General features: G+C 36.9%; 2 protein-coding genes across 8 annotated transcripts; both read right to left on the bottom strand.

Moving 5' to 3' along the window:
• Positions 1–14: 14 nt before the first annotated feature.
• On the bottom strand, positions 15–25,945 carry LOC130745451 (uncharacterized). 7 transcript variants are annotated; one of them, XR_009021752.1, is made up of 7 exons: positions 24,962–25,928; positions 24,544–24,636; positions 24,333–24,408; positions 23,862–23,992; positions 23,655–23,759; positions 22,885–23,034; positions 15–550 (listed from the first exon to the last, which is right to left on the bottom strand). XR_009021752.1 is itself a non-coding variant. In XM_057597727.1 (6 exons), exon 6 carries the CDS (start codon positions 20,200–20,202, stop codon positions 19,261–19,263), a length of 942 nt encoding a protein of 313 aa, XP_057453710.1. In that variant the 5' UTR covers positions 20,203–23,034; positions 23,655–23,759; positions 23,862–23,992; positions 24,333–24,408; positions 24,544–24,642; positions 24,962–25,945; the 3' UTR covers positions 18,049–19,260. The 7 variants fall into 7 exon arrangements, 3 of the variants coding, with proteins under 3 accessions (XP_057453710.1, XP_057453709.1, XP_057453711.1); XR_009021753.1 differs by lacking the exon at positions 15–550 and adding an exon at positions 5,334–5,980; XR_009021751.1 differs by lacking the exon at positions 15–550 and adding an exon at positions 16,676–17,102.
• Positions 5,994–7,898, bottom strand: LOC130745450 (uncharacterized). The gene has a single exon (XM_057597724.1). It carries the CDS (start codon positions 7,661–7,663, stop codon positions 6,545–6,547), a length of 1,119 nt encoding a protein of 372 aa, XP_057453707.1. The 5' UTR covers positions 7,664–7,898; the 3' UTR covers positions 5,994–6,544.
• Positions 25,946–26,222: the final 277 nt, after the last annotated feature.

Here is a 26,222-nt window from a genome sequence, read left to right as displayed (position 1 = left end):
ATTCAAATCAAAACATAATTCAAAAGGGATTCACAACCCAAGTACTAAAAGAAGTTTAGCCAAGCATGGTCATAATCAAGAATTAAAGAGAAAGAAAAATAACACCTAAAATCTCCAGGAGGAACCTTGCAAAAGCTCTCAAAACCCTAAGAAGTCTGTGCTCAATTCCCAATCACCAAAAGCTTTCGAAATAATACTTATACCAAAATATATATATTAGGTTTTGCAATGTTCCTTTAAAGTTTAAACTGCCACCGCCCACTCTGCCTTCTGTTCCGTTTCTTTTTCCACGTGATGGCCCCGCAAAAGACAAAACAAAACCTATCTAATGCCACGTGTCGCTTTTCAATTGGTCCAAGCTTTAAAGTGAGTAATCCAGCGCCTCGCGCTTCACAACCTTATGGTGGACCTCTTGCGTGGTTGAGCCACGTGGCATGGAAGAAGACAACAGCCGTCAGATTTCCTGCAGGTGCATGGCAGCTGTGTGGATCCTCAGCGCAGGATCAGCTCCCTTTTCCTGATTTTCTCTTTTCTTTTTATTCTGAAAATCCTAAATAAAATAAAATCAAAGTATCAAAATTAATCAAAACAAAATACTAGAAAGATTATAAACCAAAAATAAACAACTTAAATCCTAACTAAATCTATAATTCAAAAAGTACTAATTAATGATAAGATAAAAACTACTAAAATTTACCAAATCATAATAAAAACTCCTAAAATACTAAAATAATTAAAAATACGAAAATCATATAAATATACTATAAAAACTAATTAAAACTCATAAAATAAATTAAAAATAAAATAAAAGACCCACAAAAATACCCTTATATCCCCGGGTCAACAAAGCCGAATCACTCATTGAGATTCCTCCGGATCTCCTTATTGAACACCATGTAAGGATCCCTTACTTGAAATAGTAAATATTGCATATCCGAAACTTTTGTTTAATTTGGAAAAAAATTCATTCTTCCAAGAAAGAGCAATCCTTGCACCAACACTTGAAAGTGTAGAGGAAATCAACAACTTTATGTTAGGTATGATTCCTGGTGATGAAACAGAGTATTTGAGTTGTGATACTCCATGCAAGTCAGATGAAGATTCAGGTGTCAATGCGGAATGGTTTACATCTGAATTCTTAAATGATTACAAATGCTCCGGAATTCCAAACCATCAAATTTAACTGAAACCCGGTGTCCCTATCATGCTCATTTGAAACATTGACCAAGCTGCATGGTTGTGTAATGGCACTCGAATGATAGTCAACGCTTTGACTAAATATATAATTGTTGCTACTGTTCTAAACGGAAACACGATGGGGGAAACAACCTTTATTCCAAGGATGAGCTTAACTTCATCTAATTCTGACATTCCATTCAAATTCCAGCGCAGACAATTCCCTGTTACCCTATGTTTTGCAATGACTATAAATAAAAGTCAGGGATAATCTTTATCTCATATTGGACTGTATTTGCCAAGGCCTGTCTTTACTCATGGCCAATTATATGTTGCACTATCAAGAGTTAAATCTAGAAAATGTTTGAAGATACTAATCCTAGATGACAAGGAGTAGTTTCTAACACTACCCGCAACGTTGTCTATCAAGAAGTATTTGAAAATATTTGATATGTAAGTGCTGTTTTTTTACTACAATTTTGTTGGGTTTATATTTTTTTAAATACCAAATCTGACATGTCTTTGTTTTAATTGTTGACAGTATAAATAAATGTCAAGCAGCTTATTGGCCATTCCTGGACTTGAAGGATAATTCCGTTGCTATAAGGTTTGTTTTTAATTTTCAAATGATATATCAACTTCATCTTTGTTTTACTTACTAACTAGAATGGACCTAGATGTTCTGTTGAATTGATGCACCTCTAATTGCAACTACTGGGTTGTGATTTTATGTTCTGATTTCTATTTTCAGTGGGGATGCTAACAGAGCTCTAGGTCGCCTGTGACAGAAGAAGAAGGCTGAGATTAAGCTGCAATTGATTATGTTTTCAAGGTCTATTATTGTTAGAGATATGTGAGTATTATGATCAACTTAAAGGTGAAAGAGTTTTCGGGAGAGAGGAGCTGCAGAGGAAGGACATTGCAACAAAGTGAAGGAACCGCTATCTTTCATTTTTCTTTCTGTTTTTGTTTCAGGGGATTTGACAGCCTATGGTAATCGATTGGAATAATTTCTCTCTTGGACTATCACTAAAAGAGAAAGGTACCATGCTCTAGCTCTTTATGTATGCCATCTTTCACTAAATATTAATCACTCATTATCTTGATATATAATGTTAACAATGCTTCTTCTTTCAATTCTTAATTTGTTTAAGGACCACTATTGTTCAGTATATGAGATTTGTAGACATGTTCACTTGCTACGTTGAATATGTATTTATATAGTGATATGCCAATCAATTTAAACCAAAAAGTGGCCATATAAAATAAAATGGAAGTGGACTTGGTTGTCATTGTGAAGATAAAATTAGATGATTCTTATAGAAAGGTGGGTGTTGAGTTAGTTTCTTTATTGCAGTAAATCAGGATTGGAATTTGCTTGCAGAAGGTTACATATTAAATCAGGTTATTAGAGATCCTATATTTTCTGTTTTCTTCAAACTAGCTGAATTTTTTACATATACTGAGCTTTAACTTCTTTACACCATTCGTTGATATTGTGGTGAAAAAAGAGATTTTGCAGCTAAATCCTATCTTCTACTTTTTTTGGTGGGTGATATTTAATCTTAACTAACCACGTTATTTCAATCTCTAGGAGGTATGGCTATATCTTTGTAGCATTGAGGAAAATTGGTCTGACCAATAAGAATTTGGTGGATTCTTCACCAAAGAGGAAGCTTTGCCAGTTTTCAAGATTGACCAAGGGAGCTGCTTTAAACGTCTTGAAGTTCTCCTCCTTGAGCCACCAAGAGATGCTCTTGACAAGTCAAACAAGAATTTGAAGATCAAGTACATGCACCATTCGATGAGATTGAGAGGTACTACAGAGTGCGGCATGCATATGATGACTTAAATGTGTTGCTACATGCTATCATTAAGAGAGGATCCCAGTTATGGCATGAGTGCTTTTTGTGATGCATGGTGCAAGTTATCAATTTGTTTCACTCTGCTCTTTTCTAAGCCTTGCTGGGGTGCCTTCTAAGCATTTGTATCATTATGCTCCCTTCTTAGCATCCCTTGAGTATATGGGAAAAGTCTATTGCAACTTCTTTAATAAAAAGGAGCACTAAATCTTGATATTCTGCTGATTGGAAATGATCATATTGGCAGATACATATGTTAGCCTGAGATAGATAAAAAAAAAACATTTTATCAAATTCTAATTGTCCTTTCTACTTAGTCTGAATATTTTTATTTTATAAAGCAACCTTGAACGGTATAACTTTCCAATGAGGCTTCTTTTCACAGAAATGGAAGCAATGTAAGAAGCAGAATCCTTTTACAAGAAATGAACCAAGATGGTGAGGCCCCAATCATGAGAAGCCGGAAGGATTAATTGTTTATGGCTCCTTTTTTGAATGGACATCGGGAAGGAGGTTGATGCATGGAAGACCATTGAGAATCACTTTGCTCAACATGGAGTTGATGGAAAGCTCTCCAAAGATAAATTTGCAGCCTGGTACATTGTCTGGAATGATTTAATCTTGGTTTCATATCTTTCAAGTTTTTATTTTGAATCCAAATTTTTTTGAACCCCAATGTCATAGTCTTGCTCTTGATGGTGATAGCCTGGCAGCATGGCTGGGAGCTGCAGTCCTAAACTATTGAAGGCAGTCAAATTTGAAAAGTAGTTTAGTAGGCTTTTGAAGTTTATTGTTGTCTTATATTGTTTTATTATCTTCTTTCCAAGAACAATGAGGATATGTTTGCCTCCATTTTGTATCCTATCACGTTTTTTTGTTGTTGTTGCATTTGGATCTATGATCCTCTACTTTAAGTAACTTCAACATCGATCAATGTAATGATTGTGGTCTGTGGCCTTGGATATTTGTCAATGTATATGACCCAGCATGGTTATTGTTATGACTGAATCTTAGATCTAAGTTATTTATATGTGGTTTACAAATTAAATAGTGTTTGATCCATGAAGCTTTCCTTTTCATTTTTGCCCTTAAAATCGTTTATAGCCACACTTTTGTGTGTTTTACTTTTTAGAACCTTAATGATATTTAATCTTTATCTTATATTTGGTTGTATTGGAACCTCAATGAACTCTTTCCATATGTATTGTTTGTCTCACTTTCAATCGATGACATGAATCCGAAGTTTTAGCAGCTAAAAATGGAATGCATATAGCACAACTAAGTTCTCTAAGTTCTTTTGTCAGCTGTAATAATTTTCATGCATATATTAGAAATTAGAAAAGAACAAGGGCTATGAGAGCCACTTGCTGAGGTGTCAATTCAAGGTGCATTTTGCTCTCAGATTAATTCTCACAGCTCCCTCCCTACGTGTTATTTCCATGTTTCTATATTGCTTCTTAATACGTGTCATTCCCACATGAATTCTCTTCCCTGACCTACGTTGCCTTCTTTGCTTTCCTTCTTTCCCGTTTTCAAATCTTCTCTCTTCTTTCCCGTTTTCAACATTTATGGTTCACACATTCAAATTTAATTTCAATTGCACCTATCACCGGTCCCGATATATACCTGATTGATTCTCCAAGCCTCCTTTACACGTGTCCTTCCAATAGTTCACTCTTCATGAATCACACATGTTACTCTCTCCTCATTTTACTCCGTTTGAATTCGATTCCAATTCAAATCAAAACCCTAAAAGAAGGTCAACTCTCACCCCACACCTCCTAGATCAGAACCCGCTTCGTTCACCGCCACCCCTCAACAAGTCCTCCTTCAATAGCGACATGGTCATCTACTCCGGTCGTGACTCCCCTTTGCCTCAGGTCCGTCACTGACCGTCACTACTTTCAATTTCTAATCTGTCTCAGTTTCAATCGTCTGATTCCTCCCCCTTTGCAGCTTCACTTTCATCTCCTTGGTCAATTATATTATTTGTAATAGTATATTTCCCTTACTTTTTACTTTAGTGTTTTACATATGGATTCAATCGTATTTACTATGTTAATTATAAATGAGTAATGATATATGGATCACATTTTTTATCTCACGAATACAACAAATTTTGTTAACAAACAATCATATTCATATGTTGAGGTTATGATTGGGAAAAAACAGAAATCTAAAAAATCAATGTATTGATTGATGTATCAAATACAATAGACATATTCCTCGTGTAACGCGCGGGTAAAAAAAAACTAGTTATTATCAAAAACTTATTTAACCTATAAAATTATATTTTCTCCTCCACCCAAACCCTCTTCCACCACTCCTCACCGAATTCCACCATAACCACCCACCCATATGCAACCTCCAATTTTGATAACAACCCAATAAAAAAATCAAACTCAAGAAAAATTCACTCTTTATTCCATTTATTAAAACTTAATACAAAAATTGTAAACAATTTATATTCCCAAATCATTAATCTCTCATCGATCTTCATTAATCTCTCATCAATCTTCATCTTCATCTCCTCCAAGGAATAAAAAACAATCATCATGCTTCACTCATCAACCAAAAAAAAAACTAACAAAAAAAAAACCTCAAAACAGCAAAATATGTAGAAATGTAAACCCGTTCTCTCAGCCCATATAATCTCTTTGTAAAAAGAACACTGCAAAATCATAATGTTTTACCTCCTTCATTACAACAATCAGTCAGAGGGAACTTTTAATCTGCCTAATAATATTGGCTCAAAGAATTTCTCACCATAATAAAATTGAACTAACCATAACGAAGGAAATTAACATATGATTCAATCAACAACAATGACACTATGACAGTAAAGGCATACTCTCACCCAATGACAGATCCTAAGGCTCACTCATTCTGTGGTGTTGTCCAGAGTTCAGATCACTGTTTACAACTTCACAGTTTGTTACACTCTAAATTACCTGCTGAAACTACAGCTAGTGCCATGAATTTATAAACATTTACCATGAATTTATAAACATTTGAAACTGAGTTACCAAATCATATATAGTCAATAAACATTATACACAACTTTCTTTATGAGGAAATCTTCTGCAGACAATCAGATTAATGGTCATTTCAACAAGTATCATATTAATTACTTCGGACAATCAGATTAATGGTCATTTCAAAAATTACTATGATTGGAGCATTGAAAAATATGAACCAGATTACAGAGACATAAAAATGAAAGAAATTTATACCAAATTGACATGGTCAATTCTACAGAATCATTTCATGCAATAGTCACAAATATCCACAAATCAGTAGCAAGGGAAGGCAAGATCCAGGACTTAGTCCTATAATCACAAACTCATATAACAGCTAAGATATTGATGAAAACTGACTGTTGTACAATCAAAATCCAAAATGAAAATTGAAGATGATTTCTCCCCTGACATTTCCAGTATTCTAGTATCAATGCTATGCTGGCTTACACAGAAATCAGTATTCATGAGTTAACAAAGTACCAGATGCTAGCATCCTCCACGATATAGACTTAGTAGCTTAGATGTTTCCTCCTCCTCAAAACATTCCACAAATTTTTGCAGGAACAACTTATCTGTATACATAAATGGTGAACTTAAGCTAGCATTCTTCTTCATCAAACCTCTGGAGAGAAGATACTGGACAACTAAAGCCCTTGGCATAAGCCTTTTCTCCAAACTATATCCAAAAAGGCATGGCGCTGCTAGAAGCACTGAAGGGTCCCAACCAAGACGGCCGACCCAAAAATTCATCACTGCATTAACTTTTTTGATTGAGTTTAGCATAATGTGGGGATCCCTCCTAAATGCATCCAGAACAACATCTTCAGACCAGCCCCATGTCTTAAAGGCATCGAGTTTGGCATCCCAAAGTGATTTGGGTATAGAACTTTTGGCCTGTAATGCTGCAACAAAATGCGTTTTGGAGGGATGAAATCCCAATCCCTTGACTTCCTCCACGGCCTCCTTCATGTTAGCACATCCGAGCATAGAGGGCCTAGTTCTAAGCAAAATGTATATGTTTGAGGGTGGCACTCCCATATCAAGCAACAATTGTACTTTTGATTTCATGAGAGCAATAGTATAGGAAGTGGAACCAAAAAGTGCACAAGCTAATGCTTTTTCATCAGATGGAGAGAATCTCCTGACAAATTCAAATGCAGGTATAATGTGATTCTCAAGGCTTTTAAGCAGGAAATATGGGGCCCTAGTCACAGTGGTAACTATGTCAAAACCTTTGGAGGCTAAAAATTGAAACTTGGGCAAAACCCTTTTGGTGGGGTTGCATGTAAGAAGCTCTGGTACCTTGCCGATGATGTTCTGTGTCTGGGAGATGGAGAAACCGTGGTTTGTGAAGAAGGCGATAACCGAGTCGGGCTTGTTTGTGTCGTTGAAACGAACTCGCTTGGCTGCTTTGAGAGCAGCTTGGGGATAAAAGCCACAAGTGTTCGTGAGATATGAAAGGGTGAAGGATTGTTTATCGGAAGAATCACAAGTGGTTGAGAAGTTGTGAGGTATTGATAATGGGTAGGGGAAGAAGGGTTTCAGTTGAAGAAGAAGGGCTCTTCGCCGGTGAAAACGAAACTGGAACATGATGAGATTGTACATTTTCGTGCCACTACCGCCGCAGTTTCCAGTAACCACCGCGTTTGGTTTACACAGCAGCTAAACGAACACCGAAAACAGAGGCACTTGATAGACCATAATTGTTACCTCAGCTGAAACATAATTGTCATTCAAAAGAGATAAATAATTCTTTTTTTCTTTACCTTATAAAAAAAACATGAAAATTAGTTGGTAGTTGAATAACTAATTGATCTAAAAAATTTATTGATCAGTTTTTAGTTTAGTTTAATGTATATAATACAAATAATTTTTTTTTTGTTTTGTGGTCTATTTATAACAAAATTTCAATTGAGTTATGCATTTTAGTAGGTAGTTCAATAGCTAATAACTTATCATAAACTACCAGAATGGCATAGAAGAAGAGAACAAGGAGACTGAAATTTCATTCACATCCAGCTCATTTACAGCTCAGCAACCAGCTGTCAAAGTGCCAGCTCAGCATTTAAACAAGTGAATGGTTATGGCTGTTATAACAGAAAGAAGAGAAGAGTATAGTGTGTGTGTAGTATGATAGTTAGTATGCACCTTCATCTTTGTAGTATAAATACAGGTTGTTGAACCTTCTGTAACTACCAATTTTCATTTTTCTATCAGATAAAACTTTTCTATCTTCTTCTCTACGTTTTCTGTTATGGTATCAGAGCTCTCTTTGTAGAGCTCTGCTGCGTTTACTCTGATCAATGGCAAAGAAGAACAACAATCAATCTGAAGCTTCTGGATCCAACAATGGCGTTCTGGATCCTTCTCTTGATCCTCTGAGTCCATATTTCGTTCATCCAGGCGATGGACCTTCCACAGTCTCTGTTACACCGAAGCTGACGAGTGCGAATTTTCAGACATGGACACGTTCGATGCGGCGAGCTCTGAGCGCGAAGAACAAATTCCGATTCGTCGATGGAAGCATTCCAGTTCCGGAAACGGATCATCCACTCTATTTTGCGTGGGAAAGGTGCAACAATCTTATTCATACTTGGATTATGAATTCTGTTTCTGCTTCAATTGCACAAAACCTAGTTTACATTGAAAATGTGATTGATATTTGGAATGAATTGAGAGAACGTTTTTCACAAGTAGATTTAATTCGAATTTCTGAGTTGCAAAGTGAGATCTCAAATTTGAAGCAAGGATCATCTTCTGTGACTGATTTTTTTACTGAGTTGAAAACTCTATGGGAGGAGATTGATGGTTTTAGACCACTACCTATATGCATATGTAATGCTAGATGTCCATGCCAGGGTAATGCTAAGATCTATAAGGATCAAGACTATATAATTCGTTTTTTGACTGGACTCAATGAGGAATTTGCTACTGTTAGATCACAAATCTTGCTTATGAAGCCTTTACCATCGTTGAATGAGGTGTTTTCTATGGTGATACAACAAGAAAGACAATCTGGTTCAGTTTCTGTAAATTCTAGTCAGAATGTAGGTGATGCAAGGTCTATGTTGAATGCAGTAGATAATAGACAAGGTTATGGTAGAGGCAGAGGTTATCCTCAAGGAAATCAATATAATGGTGGAAGAAATTCCACAACTGCTAATACTGCTGGCAATGGAAGAGGATACTATTCAGGATCTGGTAGAGGAAATAGAATTTGTTCACACTGTGGCAGAATAGGTCACACAATTGATTCATGTTACAAGATTTATGGTGTTCCTCCTTCTTTTAGAAATAATAATGCTGGAGCAGTGAACAATTTTCAATCAGAAGACAGTTATTCTAGCGATCATGCTTATAATGAGGAAGGACTGAATTCAGATGCTTCACAATCTTCTCTAGCTTTGAATGGTTCTAGTACTCACACTGCAGTTCCTTCACCAGTTTCAGTTCCAAGTTTCACAGTAGAACAGTACCAGAAATTGCTTACATTGATTCAAGGAACTTCAGAAGTACAAGCTGCTAATACTTCTCACATCAATCGGTTGAGGATTCATGAAGGATCACATCAGGTCAATCAATTACATACTCAGCATAAGACTCATGATGGTACTAATTCCAAAGGAAAAGGTACTGCTATTGTTTTGTCTTACTATCCTCCTTCATCCAAAGCTTATAATTCATGGATATTGGATTCAGGAGCCACTGTCCATGTGTGCTCCACTCTTGATCTTTTCCATTCTTTCTCAAAGATTAAACCTATGAGTGTTCAGTTACCAAATGGTAACACAGTTAGAGCTCAGTTAGCTGGTACTGTGGTTTTTACACCCTTGCTCTACTTGAAGAATGTTTTATATGTTCCAGAATTTAGCTTCAATATCATTTCTACTTCTAAGCTATGTGAGCATTTGTTTTGTGTTGTATTATCCTACTCCTCACACTCCTTGATACAGGACATCAAATCCCAGAAGATGATTGGTTTGGCTAAAAAAGAGGAAGGTCTCTATTACTTGGTGGTTGATGGTCTAGTGGAGCAGTCAACAATGAAGTTAGCACAAGCAGATGCAAAGATCAGCACAGTGAGCACAGCTAGTTCTTCAGTCATACCTAGTTCTGTAATTTGGCATTTCAGATTAGGACATTTGTCTAGAGACAAGTTACTTGCTATGTCTAAGACTCACTCTTATATTCATGTAAATAAGGCAATAGCCAGTGACTTAGTGTGTGATGTATGCCATATGGCTAGGCAAAAACGTTTGTCCTATTCTTTGAGTTCTAATAAAGCTGTGCATCCTTTTGAATTACTACACTTTGATATATGGGGTCCTTTTTCAACTACAACAGTTCATGGTCATAGATATTTTTTAACTGTTGTAGATGACAACACTAGATACTTGTGGATCATTATGTTGAAGCAAAAATCAGAAGTCCCAAGTAAGGTTCAGCATTTCATAGCACATGTTAAAACACAATTTGGGGCAGTAGTTAAAGCTGTTAGGACTGATAATGGACCTGAATTTACTCTTCAAAGTTTTTATGCTTCTCAAGGAATTGTCCATGAAACCTCCTGTGTAGAATGTCCTCAACAAAATGGAAGAGTAGAAAGGAAACATCAAGACATTTTGAATGTTGGAAGGGCATTATTGTTTCAGTCCAAATTACCAAAACAATATTGGAACTATGCAGTTCAGCATGCTGTGTACTTAATTAATAGAGTTCCTACTATTGTGCTAAAGAACAAATCCACTTATGAGCTTTTATATCATGAGCCTCCAGATTTAACAGACTTGAAAGTTTTTGGTTCTCTATGCTATGTATCTACTTTGCAAAATAACAGACATAAGCTGGATCCAAGAGCTAGGAAATGTGTTTTCATGGGCTATCAAAGTGGGACTAAAGGCTATGTAGTTTTGGACATGATAAGTAGGTCCTTGAGTGTTTCCAGAAATGTAGTGTTTTATGATCATGTTCTTCCTTATCAACACTCAGGGGCCCTTCCTTGGGAAGTCATGTCTTCTGAAACTTCTCAGGGTGCTGATTCTATCAGTGAAGGCAATGCAGAGAATTTGGATAAGCATTGTTTTTCACCATTTGAAGATGATTTGCTTCATGAACAAGGTACCTCTTCAGATGTTTCACAGTCAGATGTTTCACAGTCCCATTCTGCAGAAGGTTTAGCTTCAGTACCTACACAGTCAAGAAGCTCCACAAGAACTAGACATCAACCACCTCACCTCAAAGACTACATCTGTCATTCCTCTTGTGCAGCCACTCCAATATCTTCAGGTAGTAAGTATCCTATTACTAGTTATATGTCTTTTTCTAATTTGTCCTCTTCTCATCATCACTACGCCATGTCATTGTCTCTTGAGTCTGAGCCAAGAACTTATGCTGAGGCTTCACATCATAAATGCTGGATTGAAGCTATGAAGTTAGAAATTTCAGCTTTAGAAGCAAATGGGACATGGAGTCTAGTATCTTTACCCCCTAATGTAGTACCTATTGGCAATAAATGGGTGTACAAGATTAAAAGGAAAGCTGATGGGTCAGTTGAGAGATATAAGGCTAGATTAGTGGCTAAAGGCTACACTCAAGTTGAGGGACTTGATTATTTTGACACTTTTTCCCCAGTAGCTAAACTGACAACAGTTAGAATGGTCTTGGCTCTTGCTTCTATCAAAGGCTGGCTTTTACATCAATTAGATGTCAACAATGCTTTCTTACATGGGGACTTATATGAAGATGTTTATATGCAAGTTCCAGAAGGAGTAACTTGTGCAGATTCTAGTAAGGTTTGCAAGTTACACAAGTCATTGTATGGCCTTAAACAGGCTAGCAGACAATTGTATGCAAAGTTAACTAGTCTCCTGGTCTCTTGTGGATACCAACAGGCTCATTCTGATCACTCATTATTTACCAAGAAACAAGGAGATTCTTTCACTGTTCTGTTGATATATGTGGATGATATTATATTGGCCGGTAATTCCTCATTGGAGTTTGCAGAGATTAAAAGAGTCCTAGATGATGCTTTCAAGATCAAAGATTTGGGAGTGCTGAAATTTTTCTTAGGTCTTGAAGTAGCACATTCTGCTAAGGGCATTACTTTATGTCAGAGGAAATATTGTCTTGATTTGCTCTCTGATTCTGGTGTCTTGGGCAGTAGGCCAGTCAGTACACCTCTTGATCCATCTCTTAGATTGTCTCAAGATGAGGGGCCATTGTATGATGATATCTTTTCATACAGAAGACTTGTGGGGAGGTTACTTTACTTAACTACAACCAGGCCTGATATTACATATGCAGTTCAGCAACTTAGTCAATTTCTTTCTAGACCAACAGTGGCACATTATACAGCAGCTCAAAGAATTCTTAAGTACTTAAAGGGAAATCCTGGCAAAGGATTATTTTTTCCAAGGAATTCTGCAGTTCAGCTAGTTGGTTTTAGTGATGCAGATTGGGGTGGTTGTGTGGATACAAGGAGGTCTGTGACTGGATATTGTTTCTTTGTTGGAGAGTCACTTGTTTGTTGGAAGTCAAAGAAGCAACAAACTGTCTCCAAGTCTTCTTCAGAAGCTGAGTATAGAGCCTTAGCATCGGCTACTTGTGAATTGCAGTTGCTCACTTACTTACTTAAGGATTTGAAGATAGAGCCAGTGAAATCCTCAGTCATCTACTGTGATAATCAGAGTGCACTCCACATTGCAGCCAATCCTGTGTTTCATGAGAGGACTAAACATTTGGAGATTGACTGTCATATAGTCAGGGAAAAGTCAGAGGCAGGACTTATGAAGTTGCTATCTATTCCTTCAAAATTTCAAGTTGCAGACTTCTTTACAAAAGCATTATCAGTAAGGCCTTTTACTTTTTTATTAAGCAAGCTTAGCATGTTAGACATCTATCATGCTCCAGCTTGTGGGAGGCTCATAAACTACCAGAATGGCATAGAAGAAGAGAACAAGGAGACTGAAACTTCATTCACATCCAGCTCATTTACAGCTCAGCAACCAGCTGTCAAAGTGCCAGCTCAGCATTTAAACAAGTGAATGGTTATGGCTGTTATAACAGAAAGAAGAGAAGAGTATAGTGTGTGTGTAGTATGATAGTTAGTATGCACCTTCATCTTTGTAGTATAAATACAGGTTGTTGAATCTTCTGTAACTACCAATTTTCATTTTTCTATCAGATAAAACTTTTCTATCTTCTTCTCTACGTTTTCTGTTAACTTACCCAAATTTATTTATTTTTAATATTTTAATTTAATTTATTTAATACAAAGGAAAATGTTAATACAAAGGTTCAAAGTAACCTTTACATTTTAGTAGGTAGCATAAAAATAGTAATAAGTTTTATTTGTTATTTTTAAAAATTTCCTCAACTTATGATGAATAATTATAATAATTATAAAATTAATTTATTTTTAATATATAACAAATTAGAAAGTTTTACAATTAAAAAGAAGTATAAAAAATTACTATTAACTATCTAATATTGTTTTTTAGGAAGCAGAAATAAACAAATTTAGGAAGCAGAAATGAATCTAATATTTTTACTAATGTAAAGTTAGTCAATTTCAGTTATTATTATTACTTAAAATTTCCCTCACGTAGTAATTAATAATTATAATTTAAATAATATTAATATTTAATTTAAAATATGATAAATTGAAAAGTTTAACAATCACTAATTAATAATTAATAATAAGTTGATGTATATTGAAAGTTGAATAGAAATTTGTTTAACTTTCATTCTTTAATGCATTTAATACTTATAGCTCAAGTGAGCTTTATATATATATATATATATATATAAAAGATAGATATAGATAGATAGATAGATAGAAAGATAGAAGATAGATAGATTTAAAAATATATATATAGAAGATTATTACTCTGATATCTACTTTTTCCATTGTAGGTTATGAGGCTCAAATATTGAATTGGTAGCAAAATTCAACTTCAAGTCTGAAGTCATTATAACTGAACATGGACAGCAAGTTCTATTAAGCGATCATGTTGTTGACATTTTTGTGATTTTTTTATTTTTTTGTTTTTTCAACGCATTCCATAAAAACTTAGATTTATAATATTGTTCATGTGTTGACATCGGTGGGTCATACAACGAATTCTATTTAACAATTTTATGTTGGTCTATTCACATACATGTTTGAATCTATTCTCTGTTATTTGATCTTCTACAGATATATCTACACAATAAACTTAATCGCCGTGCAACGCACGGGTGAAAATGACTAGTGTTGATGAGTTATTGATCAATGGAGCAACCAAGGTTTAAGTGTACAAGTGGCTAAAAAATAATGTTTACCATCTTAGAGCATCTTTAACCATGATATTCACTAAAGTATTTACATTTTACTTTTTACAACTCCCAATAATAGCACATCATCTACATCATTTTATTAATTTTTACTCCAACCCAACAACTCTTAAAAGTTTAAATAAAAAAATTATTTTATTAATTGCAAGTTTTATTTAAACCTTTTAAATTAAGCAATAATAAATGCAAACACACTTTTCATGACTAAATTGAGTATCTACTCTCACATACTCTCACTAGCCATGTTGGAATTAAAAATATACTCCAATGGTAATAGATATTAGTAGGAGTATGTATTTGACATTACATACTCCCATTGTAGATGCTCTTATGTGCCCTGTTTGTGAGGACCCCAAACGTTCAAATGTGTAAGATCAACGAATGCAATGAAAAAAATTGGCTTAAAATTGGAGAGTTTATTTTTTAATGGAGAGATTTAATTACTACATTAGAAATATACAACAGTTGGTTGGGCAAACAAGAGTAAATTTAGGCAGCAGAAGTTATTGATTTTTTTAATCAGATAAATGTGTGGGCAGGGAAGTCACTATCGTATCCCGAGCCAGATTAGTCACGTAGAACCCATTTTTCCCGTGGAGACTGATGGCCAAAGGAAAAAAAAAAGATAAATGTGTTACGGGTTCAAACAAGTATTGGAGTGATCCACATTTATAGGGAGTTGAACTGTTTTGATGATAGTCTTGCTAAGTAGGGATGCTCTCACAGAAACAGGTTTTGGCCTTGTATTGTGTGACTGCTTTAATGGGTTGTTGCTGCCCATGATGAAAAGGTTGGTCTCATCTTGTTCTCCAATTCAATGATTGAATTGAGCTTTTGGTGTTAAGAAAAACCATATTAACTCCTTGCTGATTTTAAATCCCATAAAATCTGGTACTATTACAGGAACTAAAGTTTCTAAAAGATAAATTACCACAAATTGTACTGAGAATAGGAATCCGGAAGCAATTTCGATTTTTTAAGGGCCCGTTCAGGTGGTTGTCAGTTTTCAGTTTTTCATTTTCAAATGCAAATTTGAAAACAAAACGTGTTTGGAAAAAATGGAGCTGAAGTGAGTTTTTATTGATTTTCAAAACCGTTTTAGTCTGTTTTTCAAAACCACAAAATATGATTTTGTAATTATGGTTTTTAGTTTCAATAACATGTAACTTCATCACCATCACCACTCACCACCACCACCATCGCCACCACAACCACCTTCACCACCACCGCCGCCGCTGCCACCACCATCGCCGCCACTGCCACATGTTTCCTCCACCCGTGTCATTGCCGCCACCACCACCCTTCACCGCCACTACCACCTCCACCACCCTTCACAACTGTCATGTGCGCCACCACCACCCTCGCCGTTGCCACCACTACTATCGCTGCCACTACCACCACTTCCACCTCCACCACCACTGTTGACTCCACTTCAACCACCACCGCCTCCACCACCACGTCGCTGTCACGACCATCATCATCACAAACACCAGGTAGCACCACCGCACCTTCATTGCCACTACAATCACCTCCACCATCACCATCACTGCCTTCGACATGGGCGATTCTAAGGCATGTCATGCCTAGGCAAGTGCCCAGGCTCAGTGGAAAAATAAAATAAATTATTTGGGCCGCAGGTGAAAAAAGTAACTTTTGGTTGGTTGAGCCTGGGCAAAAGAGAGAAAAAAGAGGGATGGAAAGTCATACAAGGTTCTAGCAGAGTAGCAGACCCATTAGACTATGTACAATGGTTTTAAGATTCAACACCCTCCTTTTTCACTTTTTACACTCCACATCATCTACTCTCTATTTCACCTAATAATTTAACACACATTCAACTTTTACTCACTACAATGGTTTTGTTTAATAAAATTCAACATTCTACCCCACTACTTTTATTTCATATTCTTATTTTCTTTTATGTTTTTGTTTTTGTGATTATATATAATAACAATTATCGATTTAAATTAAAAATTAAAATACTTAAGAGTTAATTTTTTTTCTTTCTATTCCATTTCACTAAAAAGATGTTTAAAGCTACAAACAAGAGTTTATTGGAGGCTAAATAGAAAAAGTAAAGGGAAAAATGTCGTTTTTTTTTCTGTGTCCAAATCAAATGAACTAAGTATCTATTTATAGACAAAAAAATGATGAATTATGGTGAAAAAAATAAGAAAAAAATAAATTTACTACGAAATAATTGACCTCAAATAATTAGGATGAGATAAAAATCTAGAAATCACAACAATCAATGAGATTTTGCCAAGTGTATTAAGTGGCCCCACTTGCTATTCATTCAACTAGTTTTTTTTTTGAAAAGGCTAAATTTCATTGATGCTGCACCAGAGGTGCCAAATGTTGTACAGGGAACATCATAGAGGAAATAAATGAAAAACCAGCAAGGGATTAAAATACAAAGATCCCCCCAACGGTTCCTACATAAAAGGACCCAGCAGTTCAAGGCTTATAATTGCCTGAGACATTCTCCTAGGTCATTAACCCAGTCGAAGAAAGAATTGCAAAAATCTTTCACAAGCACAGATAACCAACTAAAGGAACGACGTTGTATCATGACAACAACGGACTCCACATCAGCTTGATCCCCGCGGAAGGTTGATTCGTTCCGATGAAGCCAAATTGACCAAATAATAGCACACCAAACAGCCCAAGCCCCTGCCCTCTGTTTAGAATTCGAACATCCATTTGTGTGCTACAGAAAATGAGACCCGCTATCTACAGTCAAATCAAGTGTCAAGCCCAGCCAAGTGTAACAGACATTCCAAACTGATGAAGAAAATGGACAAGAGAAGAATAAATTAGATAAATTCTCCTCTTCCAAAGCACAGAAGGAACACAAAACAACATTGCCCTCAAGTGGTATACCCCTTCTCCTAAGATTGGCTTTAGTTTGTAATCTATCCCAGAAAAATCTCCAAGTGAATGCTTTGATATTTTAAGGAATAGGGAGCTTTCAAATTATGCTAAAGACCATATCAGGTTCTGAGAAATCCCATCTGTGTTGCCAATCATACGTTGCCTTGACAGAATATTCCTCAGCGCCATCCCATCTCCAAGAATCAACAGAATTACGAGTGGGCGAAAATTGTGCTAAGAGAAGGAGAAGATCTGAGAGCAAAATTTCTTCAGAAGGCTCAAGGCGGCGCTCCCAATGCAGATTCCAAACCCATCGGTCATCCTCCCAAGATCCCATTTGATTAACCAGATGATTCGGTTGAGCAGAAATCAAGAAAAGTCTACTGTACCAGGCCACAAGAGAATCATCACCTAGCCAAGAGTCATGCCAAAATCTTACTGAATTACCAGCCCTGATTTGTCGTGAAATGGCCTCATCAAACCAGCACGAATCATGAGGATCACAACAGGAAATAACAATGTCCTTCCACCAGGATGAAGCTTTACCCGACCTTGTATCAGACAGATTACCTGCAAAAAAATTATATTTCGAGTGAAGAACCTTGCACCAAAGACTTTCAGATTCAGACATTAAAGGCCATCTCCACTTTCCCAACAAAGCCTTGTTAAAAAGGCTCAAGTTTCGGATGCCTAACCCCCCTTGAGACTTCGGCTTGCACACTATGTCCCATCGAATCCATGCGATCTTGCGATGTTCGTCATATCCCCCCCCAAAGGAAATTTCTCATTAACTGAGTACACGTCTTAATCACACCTTCGGGCATCTTAAAGAATGATAAGAAATACAGTGGAATAGCGGACAAAGTGCTATTAATTAAACTGATTCTGCCACCAAAGGATAAGTTCTTACTGCGCCAATTTGAAAGCCTGCATTTCAGTTTAGCAATCACAGGATCCCAAAAAGAAATCCTTCTAGGATTACCGCCAACGGGAAGACCCAAATAGCTAAAGGGGAGATCCAAAATTCGACAATTCAGAATATTAGCCATGACCTGAAGCTCTCGGTCCTCCACAGAGATTCCCACCAATTTGCTTTTATTGAAATTTACCTTCAAACCGGAGGAAAGTTCAAAGCAACGCAGAATTGATTTTACAGTAAAAACATTCCGGCGTGTAGCTTCCCCGATAAACAAGGTGTCATCAGCGTATTGTAAAATTGAGACCATCTCCCCTTCAGAATTTCCAAATCGATAACCAGAAAACAGGTTTAAATTTATTGCTTGTCGCAACAAACAGTTCAAACCTTCAGCCACTATCAAGAAGAGAAATGGAGCCATTGGGTCACCTTGGCGCAGGCCCAATTCCATGCTAAATTCGTCGGTCGGGCTTCCATTAACAAGTACAGAAACTCTAGAAGATTCAAGACAGCTTTGTACTAGTGATATCCATTTGGGACTAAAGTTTAGTCTCCGCATCATGTAAAATAAAAAAATCCCAACGGACTGAATCGTACGCCTTTTCGAAATCCACCTTGAAGGCCATAGATTTCACCTTCTTGCACTTAGCATCATGGGCCCATTCATTTGCTATAAGAATACTGTCCAGCAAGCCCCTGCCCGGGAGAAAGGCAAATTGACTGTCATGAATCACACGGGGCAGCACTTGTTTGATTCGGTTGGCAAGAATTTTAGAGATGATCTTATAAGTGCAGCCAACCAACGAAATGGGCCTGTAATCATTTAAACCGGATGGAACTGATTTCTTTGGGAGGAGAACTATGAAAGAAGAATTGTAGCCACGGGGCCAGCACCCATTTTGAAAAAATTCATTTACCATCTTGTGAACATCTGCAGACAAAAGATGCCAAAAAGACTTCATGAATTTAAAGTTATAACCATCCAGGCCCGGGCTTTTATCCCCATCGCAGGCCCAGACCGCTTCCTTCAGTTCAACACTATCCACATGAGCTATCAAAAGAGAATTGTCTTCTACTGTTAACTGATCAAATGGTACCCCACTAGTTTCGGAGGATTCCAATAATGGCATTTAAATTTCTGCTCAAAGAAAGATTTGATTCCATGTTTCACCACACTAGGCTCTTCTTCCCAATTACCATTCAAATCCAGGCCCACTATTTTATTTATTTGACGTCTGCGGTTGATATAAGCATGGAAAAACCTAGAAGTAGAGTCTCCATCCTTGATCCATTGGCAGCGGGATTTTTGATGCAAGATGGATTCCCTTAGTCTAGCCACTTGCCACAACTCATTCTGCACAGCCCTACGTAAATCCTTCTCTGCCGATGATAAACCTGAGGTAGCCATTTTCTGATCCAAGCCAGTGAGAGAGTCCAAAATCTCAGAATACTTCCTGTTTATGTCACCAAATATTTCTTTGTTCCAACCTTTGAGTAAAGGTCTGAGGCCCTTCAATTTTTCTTTTACCACAAAAGCGCCCCAACCTTGGATTTGTAATGAGGACCATGAAGACTCCACGAAAGGCTTAAACCTCGGATCTTGAAACCAACATTTGAGTACACGAAATGGTTTTGGACCCCAGTTAGCTGCTGTAGTTTTCAAGAGGATCGGACAGTGGTCGGAATAATTCCGGCGGAGAACATATTGAGCAAGATTAGGCCAAGTTGACGCCCAATCATCTGATAATAGGAATCTATCCAATCTGCTACAAGCCTCGCCATTTGGACGAAACCAAGTGTATTTCCCACCCACGAGAGGAGGATCCAAAAGTTGAAGATTTGCAATGAAAGAATTGAAGTCCTCTGATTCCCTTCTGCCTGCAAACGTAACTCCGTTTACTCCAACTCTCTCATCAGAATGCCGAACCGCATTGAAATCCCCGGCAATACAAATACAGGAGGTAGGGCAAGTAGAAAACCACACCTCAATAGAGGACCAAAGATTACGCTTTTCAATCATGGTGCAGGGAGCATACACATTGACTACCCCACATCAATATCAATATATATATTAAAACAGCAAGGATTATAAGACCCATTTGCTGATGTGTCAGCTCCTCATGCATTCTCTTCTCTAGTGCAATCTTACAGTGAGTGGATTTCCTAAGTGGCTCTCTCTCCTTGCTTCCCTCCTTTCCGTGATTATGTGTCACCTTCTCTTCATTCTCCTTCTCCACTCAGCTTTCACGTGGCACTCATCTACCAATCACGTTGCCTGTTTCGCTGACTTGGAAATCTCTCATTTTTCTCTTCCACAAGAAGATTCCCAAAGAGTGCATCTTCCAATTCCTTTTTTAAATGCTTCACACATACCACAGAAGCATGCAAGCCTTCATAATTACCATTCCAATTAATCTCTTCCATCAATGGCCACCATGACCAATCATATACCCTGCACCGCCATCAGCATCCTTCCCCAAGAATCCTTATTCCCCAAGATGACACATTGGGAACCAAATCTCTAAACTTTTTCGGTGGTCGAGGTTTCATCTGCATCTCCAAAAGTTTTCAAATTTCAAATTTACTATCTATATTTATTGTTCTCATTCTCACTACCAACTCAAAATTCCCAGTCTTGCTTCACAGGTCTCATCTCCTTCGCGCTCTCCTTCCTCACCTAGGTCTCTCTACCACTCTGAGGAACTCGAGTCCTCCTTCTTCAACTTCTTCTGCTCCCAAGTCCCAACCCGAGCCAGAACCTGCGATCCGCACTGCCACCGCCCCCTTCGGCTTCCTCTCCGACTGGCGTTTCAAATGCAGTGGAGTACTTACTCTCCAAGGTCGGCGATCTCATGATCTAGGCTCTTCGCAAGTAATCCCCTCTTCCCTCCCCTCCCCCCTTTATTTTCCAGAGTTTTCTTCATTTGATTCCTTTTCATCTCTCTATCTCTCTGTAGAACCCATAGTTTGCTGAGTTTGCTACAACTTTGTGTTCGGATAGATGTCATATCGGACATTTGGGTCATTTTGGGAACAATTGGTTCTTTCTAGGTGTTTTTTTTAAGGCTGGAGAAACCTTTCCCCATTTTCTTCTTATTCATTTTGTATTTATTGGTCTTTCTTCTTTACTTTTTGTTCAATTTACCCTTTCATTCCCAGAATAATTTAAAACTAAAAAACCTAACAGATGATCTTACTTTGATTACCTATAATTTACTGAGTATTATATTTCATTTTATTTATTCATTCTGCACTGAATTATGAAGAAGCATGAGTTACTTTTCAGCTGATTGATTTTTTGAGCTTTTGTTCCGTCTCTCAGATTAGTGTTTATGGGTGCTGAATCTTTAAACATTTCTATGAAGCATGACACAAGTTGGAAACACTTCAGCAACAACTGTTATAGGTAATAAAAGTAGAAAATTTCCTCAATCTATAACTCTTCCGGTGATTCATATCGGGTAGATGCACTTGGTTTCAACTATTATGTGTCTTCTTTAAACAGTGCAACTTATTTTGAATGCTAATTGCGCTGTTTTTGTTGCTTAATTTTTACTATTATGCCTTTTTTTAGAATGTGTATCTTCTGGGCTTCTGGCCACTTTTATAAGAATTTTGGCATTTGTAGGCCATTGTATGTTAGTTAGATAGTAATTAATATTAAATTGTTGGCATGGGGGAATTATATATAAAAAAGGATAGAAGTAGTTATTGAGGGATTACTTGGAGATTGTCTAAGTTCCACCTGTAGCTCGGGCTAATGTATATCGTCTTCATTTTCTTGGATTCGAACATCATCACTGTCCTAATTGAGTTACAGTTGTCACTAACAGCTTCTAAATGAGTTTTAACGGAATGCAATTATAAACTAAAAGTTCCTTTTCATGATTTCATCACCGTGTTACACACTACACTAACAATTTAATTGCTTGGTGTGCTAAGAGCAGGCCCATAATTAGAACCATGTGTGTCTTATATTTAGTTCATGAAAATGTCGAGCTCAGTCTTAAATTTCTCTTATGCTTCAGTTTTTCACTCAGATTTCTTTCAACATGGACATTTTATAGAAGGAGATCACCTTAGTTTCAGGAGCTAATATGTACATTATGTTTTTAATTTTTTTTAAATGATGCGTTATGTTCTATAAGTTACACGTGTATCGGGGGTCGGCAAAGGCTTTGCCGGCGCTTATACCGGGCGCCGGTAAAGATGTAAAAAACGGCCAGTAAAAGGCGTCGTCGTTTAGCGGCCATATCTAGCGGCATTTACTATTGCCGCTAAACGCCTTCATTTGCATAAAGCCAATTTTGGGCGTTTAGAACCGCCAGGAATGGGTTTCATAGCTGCCAAAAAATAGAACTTGCAACTCAAATACCTACTTGCATAAAACTTACATGAGCACTAATGCTCTTAACACTCAATTCATTACCTTGTATAGTTTCAGAACTAGAGTAGTAGAAAACCATGGAAGATAAACACTAAAACTACTACACAAATAAGATTTTAAACTTCATCATTTAACAACACCAAACAAGCTAGGAAACATTAATGCCAAACAGCGACAAAGCATCACAGTGAGAAACAACAAGATTATCTGGAAACAAATTATGACAAACAGGGAAAGGAAAACCCAATGTGGCAAACAAGGTGATAAAGTATAAGATTAAAATGAACTTTTAAAAAAAAAAGTGAAAATTTGAACCTGAAATCTTGAGGAACTCAGGTCAACATGCAGTGCTTCAAACTCAATTTCTTTCTCACTCAGACACATAACCACATCTCAATGTGCCATAAATGGCTTCACTAGCCTGATGATAGAACTTGGCCGGAGTGGGCACCATGGCCCTACAAACTGAGCAAAACAAACAAAATAACAAGAGAAAATCATCTTTTATCTCCTTATACAGAAACAAGTTAAATAGACAGGAAAAAACTGAAACAGCCTTGAGCTTTCCATTTGAAGAGGAATCAAACAAACCTAACCCCAAAAGCAGCATAGTTCTCTATGAGAAAAATATCGGCATACTTTGGATCTGTTTGTGAAAGTTATATATATCATTTGAATCAACTCAGTCCCGCTACATATTGCATTTCATGCTTCAAATTGCAGACACTTAACATGCAGATTTATTTCTAACTACACCAAACAATGGAATCAGACAAGATTCATATTCCAATTGATTAATTTTAGCTTTTACTTTTTCAATGACATTGTATTCTTCGTACCAAATGTAGATAATAGAAAATAAGAATGCAAAACAGGACAAACAATTACATGAACAAGTTAGAACATAATAATTAGCAACGAACAGATTCAACATTGAAAAATAAAAACATTGAAAGAAAAATCAAACGAGACAAGGAAACTGATGAATAAATTAATAGATAATCAATCCAGAATCTTGATTTTCAAACACTCCAAAACAGTAACATTTTCAACAAATTAGGGATTTGATAATACAAGTCAATTACCTCTACGTCACGCTCCTCATCTTCATTGTCGTCGTCATATTCTTCTTCATCCTCGTCAAAGTTGTGACTTCGTTTTCCTCCACATGCTCCTTCAACTCCTCATAGCTAATCGGTGTATCATTGAAGGGATTAGGGTAGTCTAGTTTTAGTGATGACTATGAAGGAATATGAGAAAATCCATCTAGATTTGAGGTTTGAGGATGGTACCTTTACGAGTTCTGCTCCTACTTTGTTCAAACTCTTATCATACTTGTTCTAGTCCCCCTCATAATCAACCAGATATAGCAGCTTCCTATAGACCTAGTTCAGGACTGGCACAACAACCACCCAGGCATGACCTGCAGAGAAAAGCAAATCCAACTGTAAGTACAACCTTTCTTTTTATTTGTACATCAACCACCATGATCCAACAGTTTGTAGTTACTCCTCAGTGTCCCATCCAGTTCATTACAAATGAAAGTAAGGCAGAAAAAGGTTGCACAAAAGGTTAGTGAGTAAGCCAAATTATAAGAGAAAAACACGCCAGAGTTCTTAAGCAAATACATTCTGCTATTGTTGTTTGGCCAGTATCTGATGCTCCAAGAAGAAATAATCCAAAAGAGAAATTTCAGTCTCAATGTAGCATAAATGTAAAAACAAAAATGCAACATACACATTTGTCAATGAAGTTCTGAATACCTATAGTGCATGTTCCAAACACGAGAAGTTCCAATGTCTTCCATCATTAAGGAAATATTATCCCTTGCCTCCGGTTCTGACAAATGGGGTTCATATCATCAAAATTATAAGACAAATTAATTGATATAAATAAGATATTTTGTTTTTATTTACTGATCTACTAGAAACTAATTAATAAGAGAAAATAACTAGCTAGCAGATAAAGGATTACTTTTCGAAAAACAATTCTCATCAAACTTCCCACGTCACTTTGCTTCCACATCTTTTGCAAAAGGAACCTCAAGTTCTTTTCAAGCTTCCAACCCTATCACTCAAACACACAACCACATAACAAGACACTAATTATTTATAAATCAAGAAGAACCATACTAGTCTTAACAGAGGAAAATGTTCATGAATTGAAAGAAAACATAAACAAACAAAAATTAATCAAGTACTGATGCATATACAATTTTGATAATTACACATCACAGAGCATACATTACCCAAAAAGATTATCTAACAACATTAATTGATACCATACATGATAGCAATATCAGCGTAATCAGATAAGCTAAGCCTACACAACATATACAATAATTAGTCCCAATAGTAGCAGACAGAATGAAGAGAAAAACTTTCCAGCTCACCACAAGAAGCTGCCAATCTCCACCATCACCCATGCTTGAAGCCACAACACTAGTAGCTCCAAAGGACCATAACTCCATCCATGAAAGCACAATAAACATAAATTTACCAGGAACCATAGCTAAAATAGCAGATTATCATAGCCTAGCTAGAAGAGCAGATGCTTAGACACTAACTTAGTAAAATCAGAGTTATAAGCCACATTGATATGGCTAAAATTGGAAAAACATTGAAATCAAGACTGAGAATCATACCCTCCTCCATGATTACACCCTTTATCCTTTCTCTTTGTCCCTGCACCACCACATTAGTGAAATTCATAGCAATATGTCAGAGTTGTGCAGAAACAAAGACACAAACAGAGAAGAGAGGAAATGTGATTTGCCATGCGATTGGTGACAAGAACAGAGGAGAGAAGGATTTGCGATTCAAGAGCGAGATTCAGAGATCGAGAGTGAAGCCATAGCGACAACGAAAGGAGTATTCGTGTCTTCCTCCGCCGGCAACGACGGACCAAGCCGAAATTGGTGACAAACCTCAATATGTGGTCGACGACGGTGGGAGCGGGCACAATCGATCGGGATTTTTCCTCTCAGGTGAAAAATCTCACTCCATTCGAAGCATGAAGGGGAAAAAGCCCTAGGGTTGCGAAGGGGCTGGTGGTGAAGAATGTCGTCGGAGTTGGAAAGCGGCCGGTGGTGAAGAGTGCTGCCGGTGGTGAACGGAATCTCAAACGACGAACTCGTCGGAGACACTCATCTTCTTTCCGTTGTGTCGTCGGAGCCATTGAAGGAGACGCCATCAAAGCATGTGTGAGCCCTAAGATCAAGTGCGAAATGAAAGAGGGAACAGAAATCGCGCGAGGATTCTGATTATTTTAGCGACTTTTACCCCTAATTGCGGGTATTAAGAAATTATCATCGACCAATGTATTGTTATCACAATTTTGTGTGTTTTGTTAGATAAATTTATGGCAATAGCACCATTGCCGCTAAACGATTGTCGTTAAATGTGATTTTTCTTGTAGTGCACCCTTATTATATTCCCCTATTAAACATTATATGGCTTTGACTGTTTCATATTTATCTTGGGTTCATTTGCTTTTTAGACTTTGAATGTCCAGGTTCTTAATAAAGTTTCATTTTCAATCTTTTTAACAGGTCAAGTTCAATATTGTATCATGTTTATGTTTTTACAATAATAACAAAGCCTCTTTGTTTTAGAGGTTCTCTACTTCCTAATATTTTTACTTATTATAGTGCA

This window comes from Lotus japonicus, chromosome 3, assembly GCF_012489685.1.
Source record: "Lotus japonicus ecotype B-129 chromosome 3, LjGifu_v1.2".
Classification (NCBI taxonomy): Eukaryota; Viridiplantae; Streptophyta; class Magnoliopsida; order Fabales; family Fabaceae; genus Lotus; species Lotus japonicus.
The sequence above is the reverse complement of the archived record's forward strand: the minus strand, read 5'-3'. Positions and strand labels throughout refer to the sequence as shown.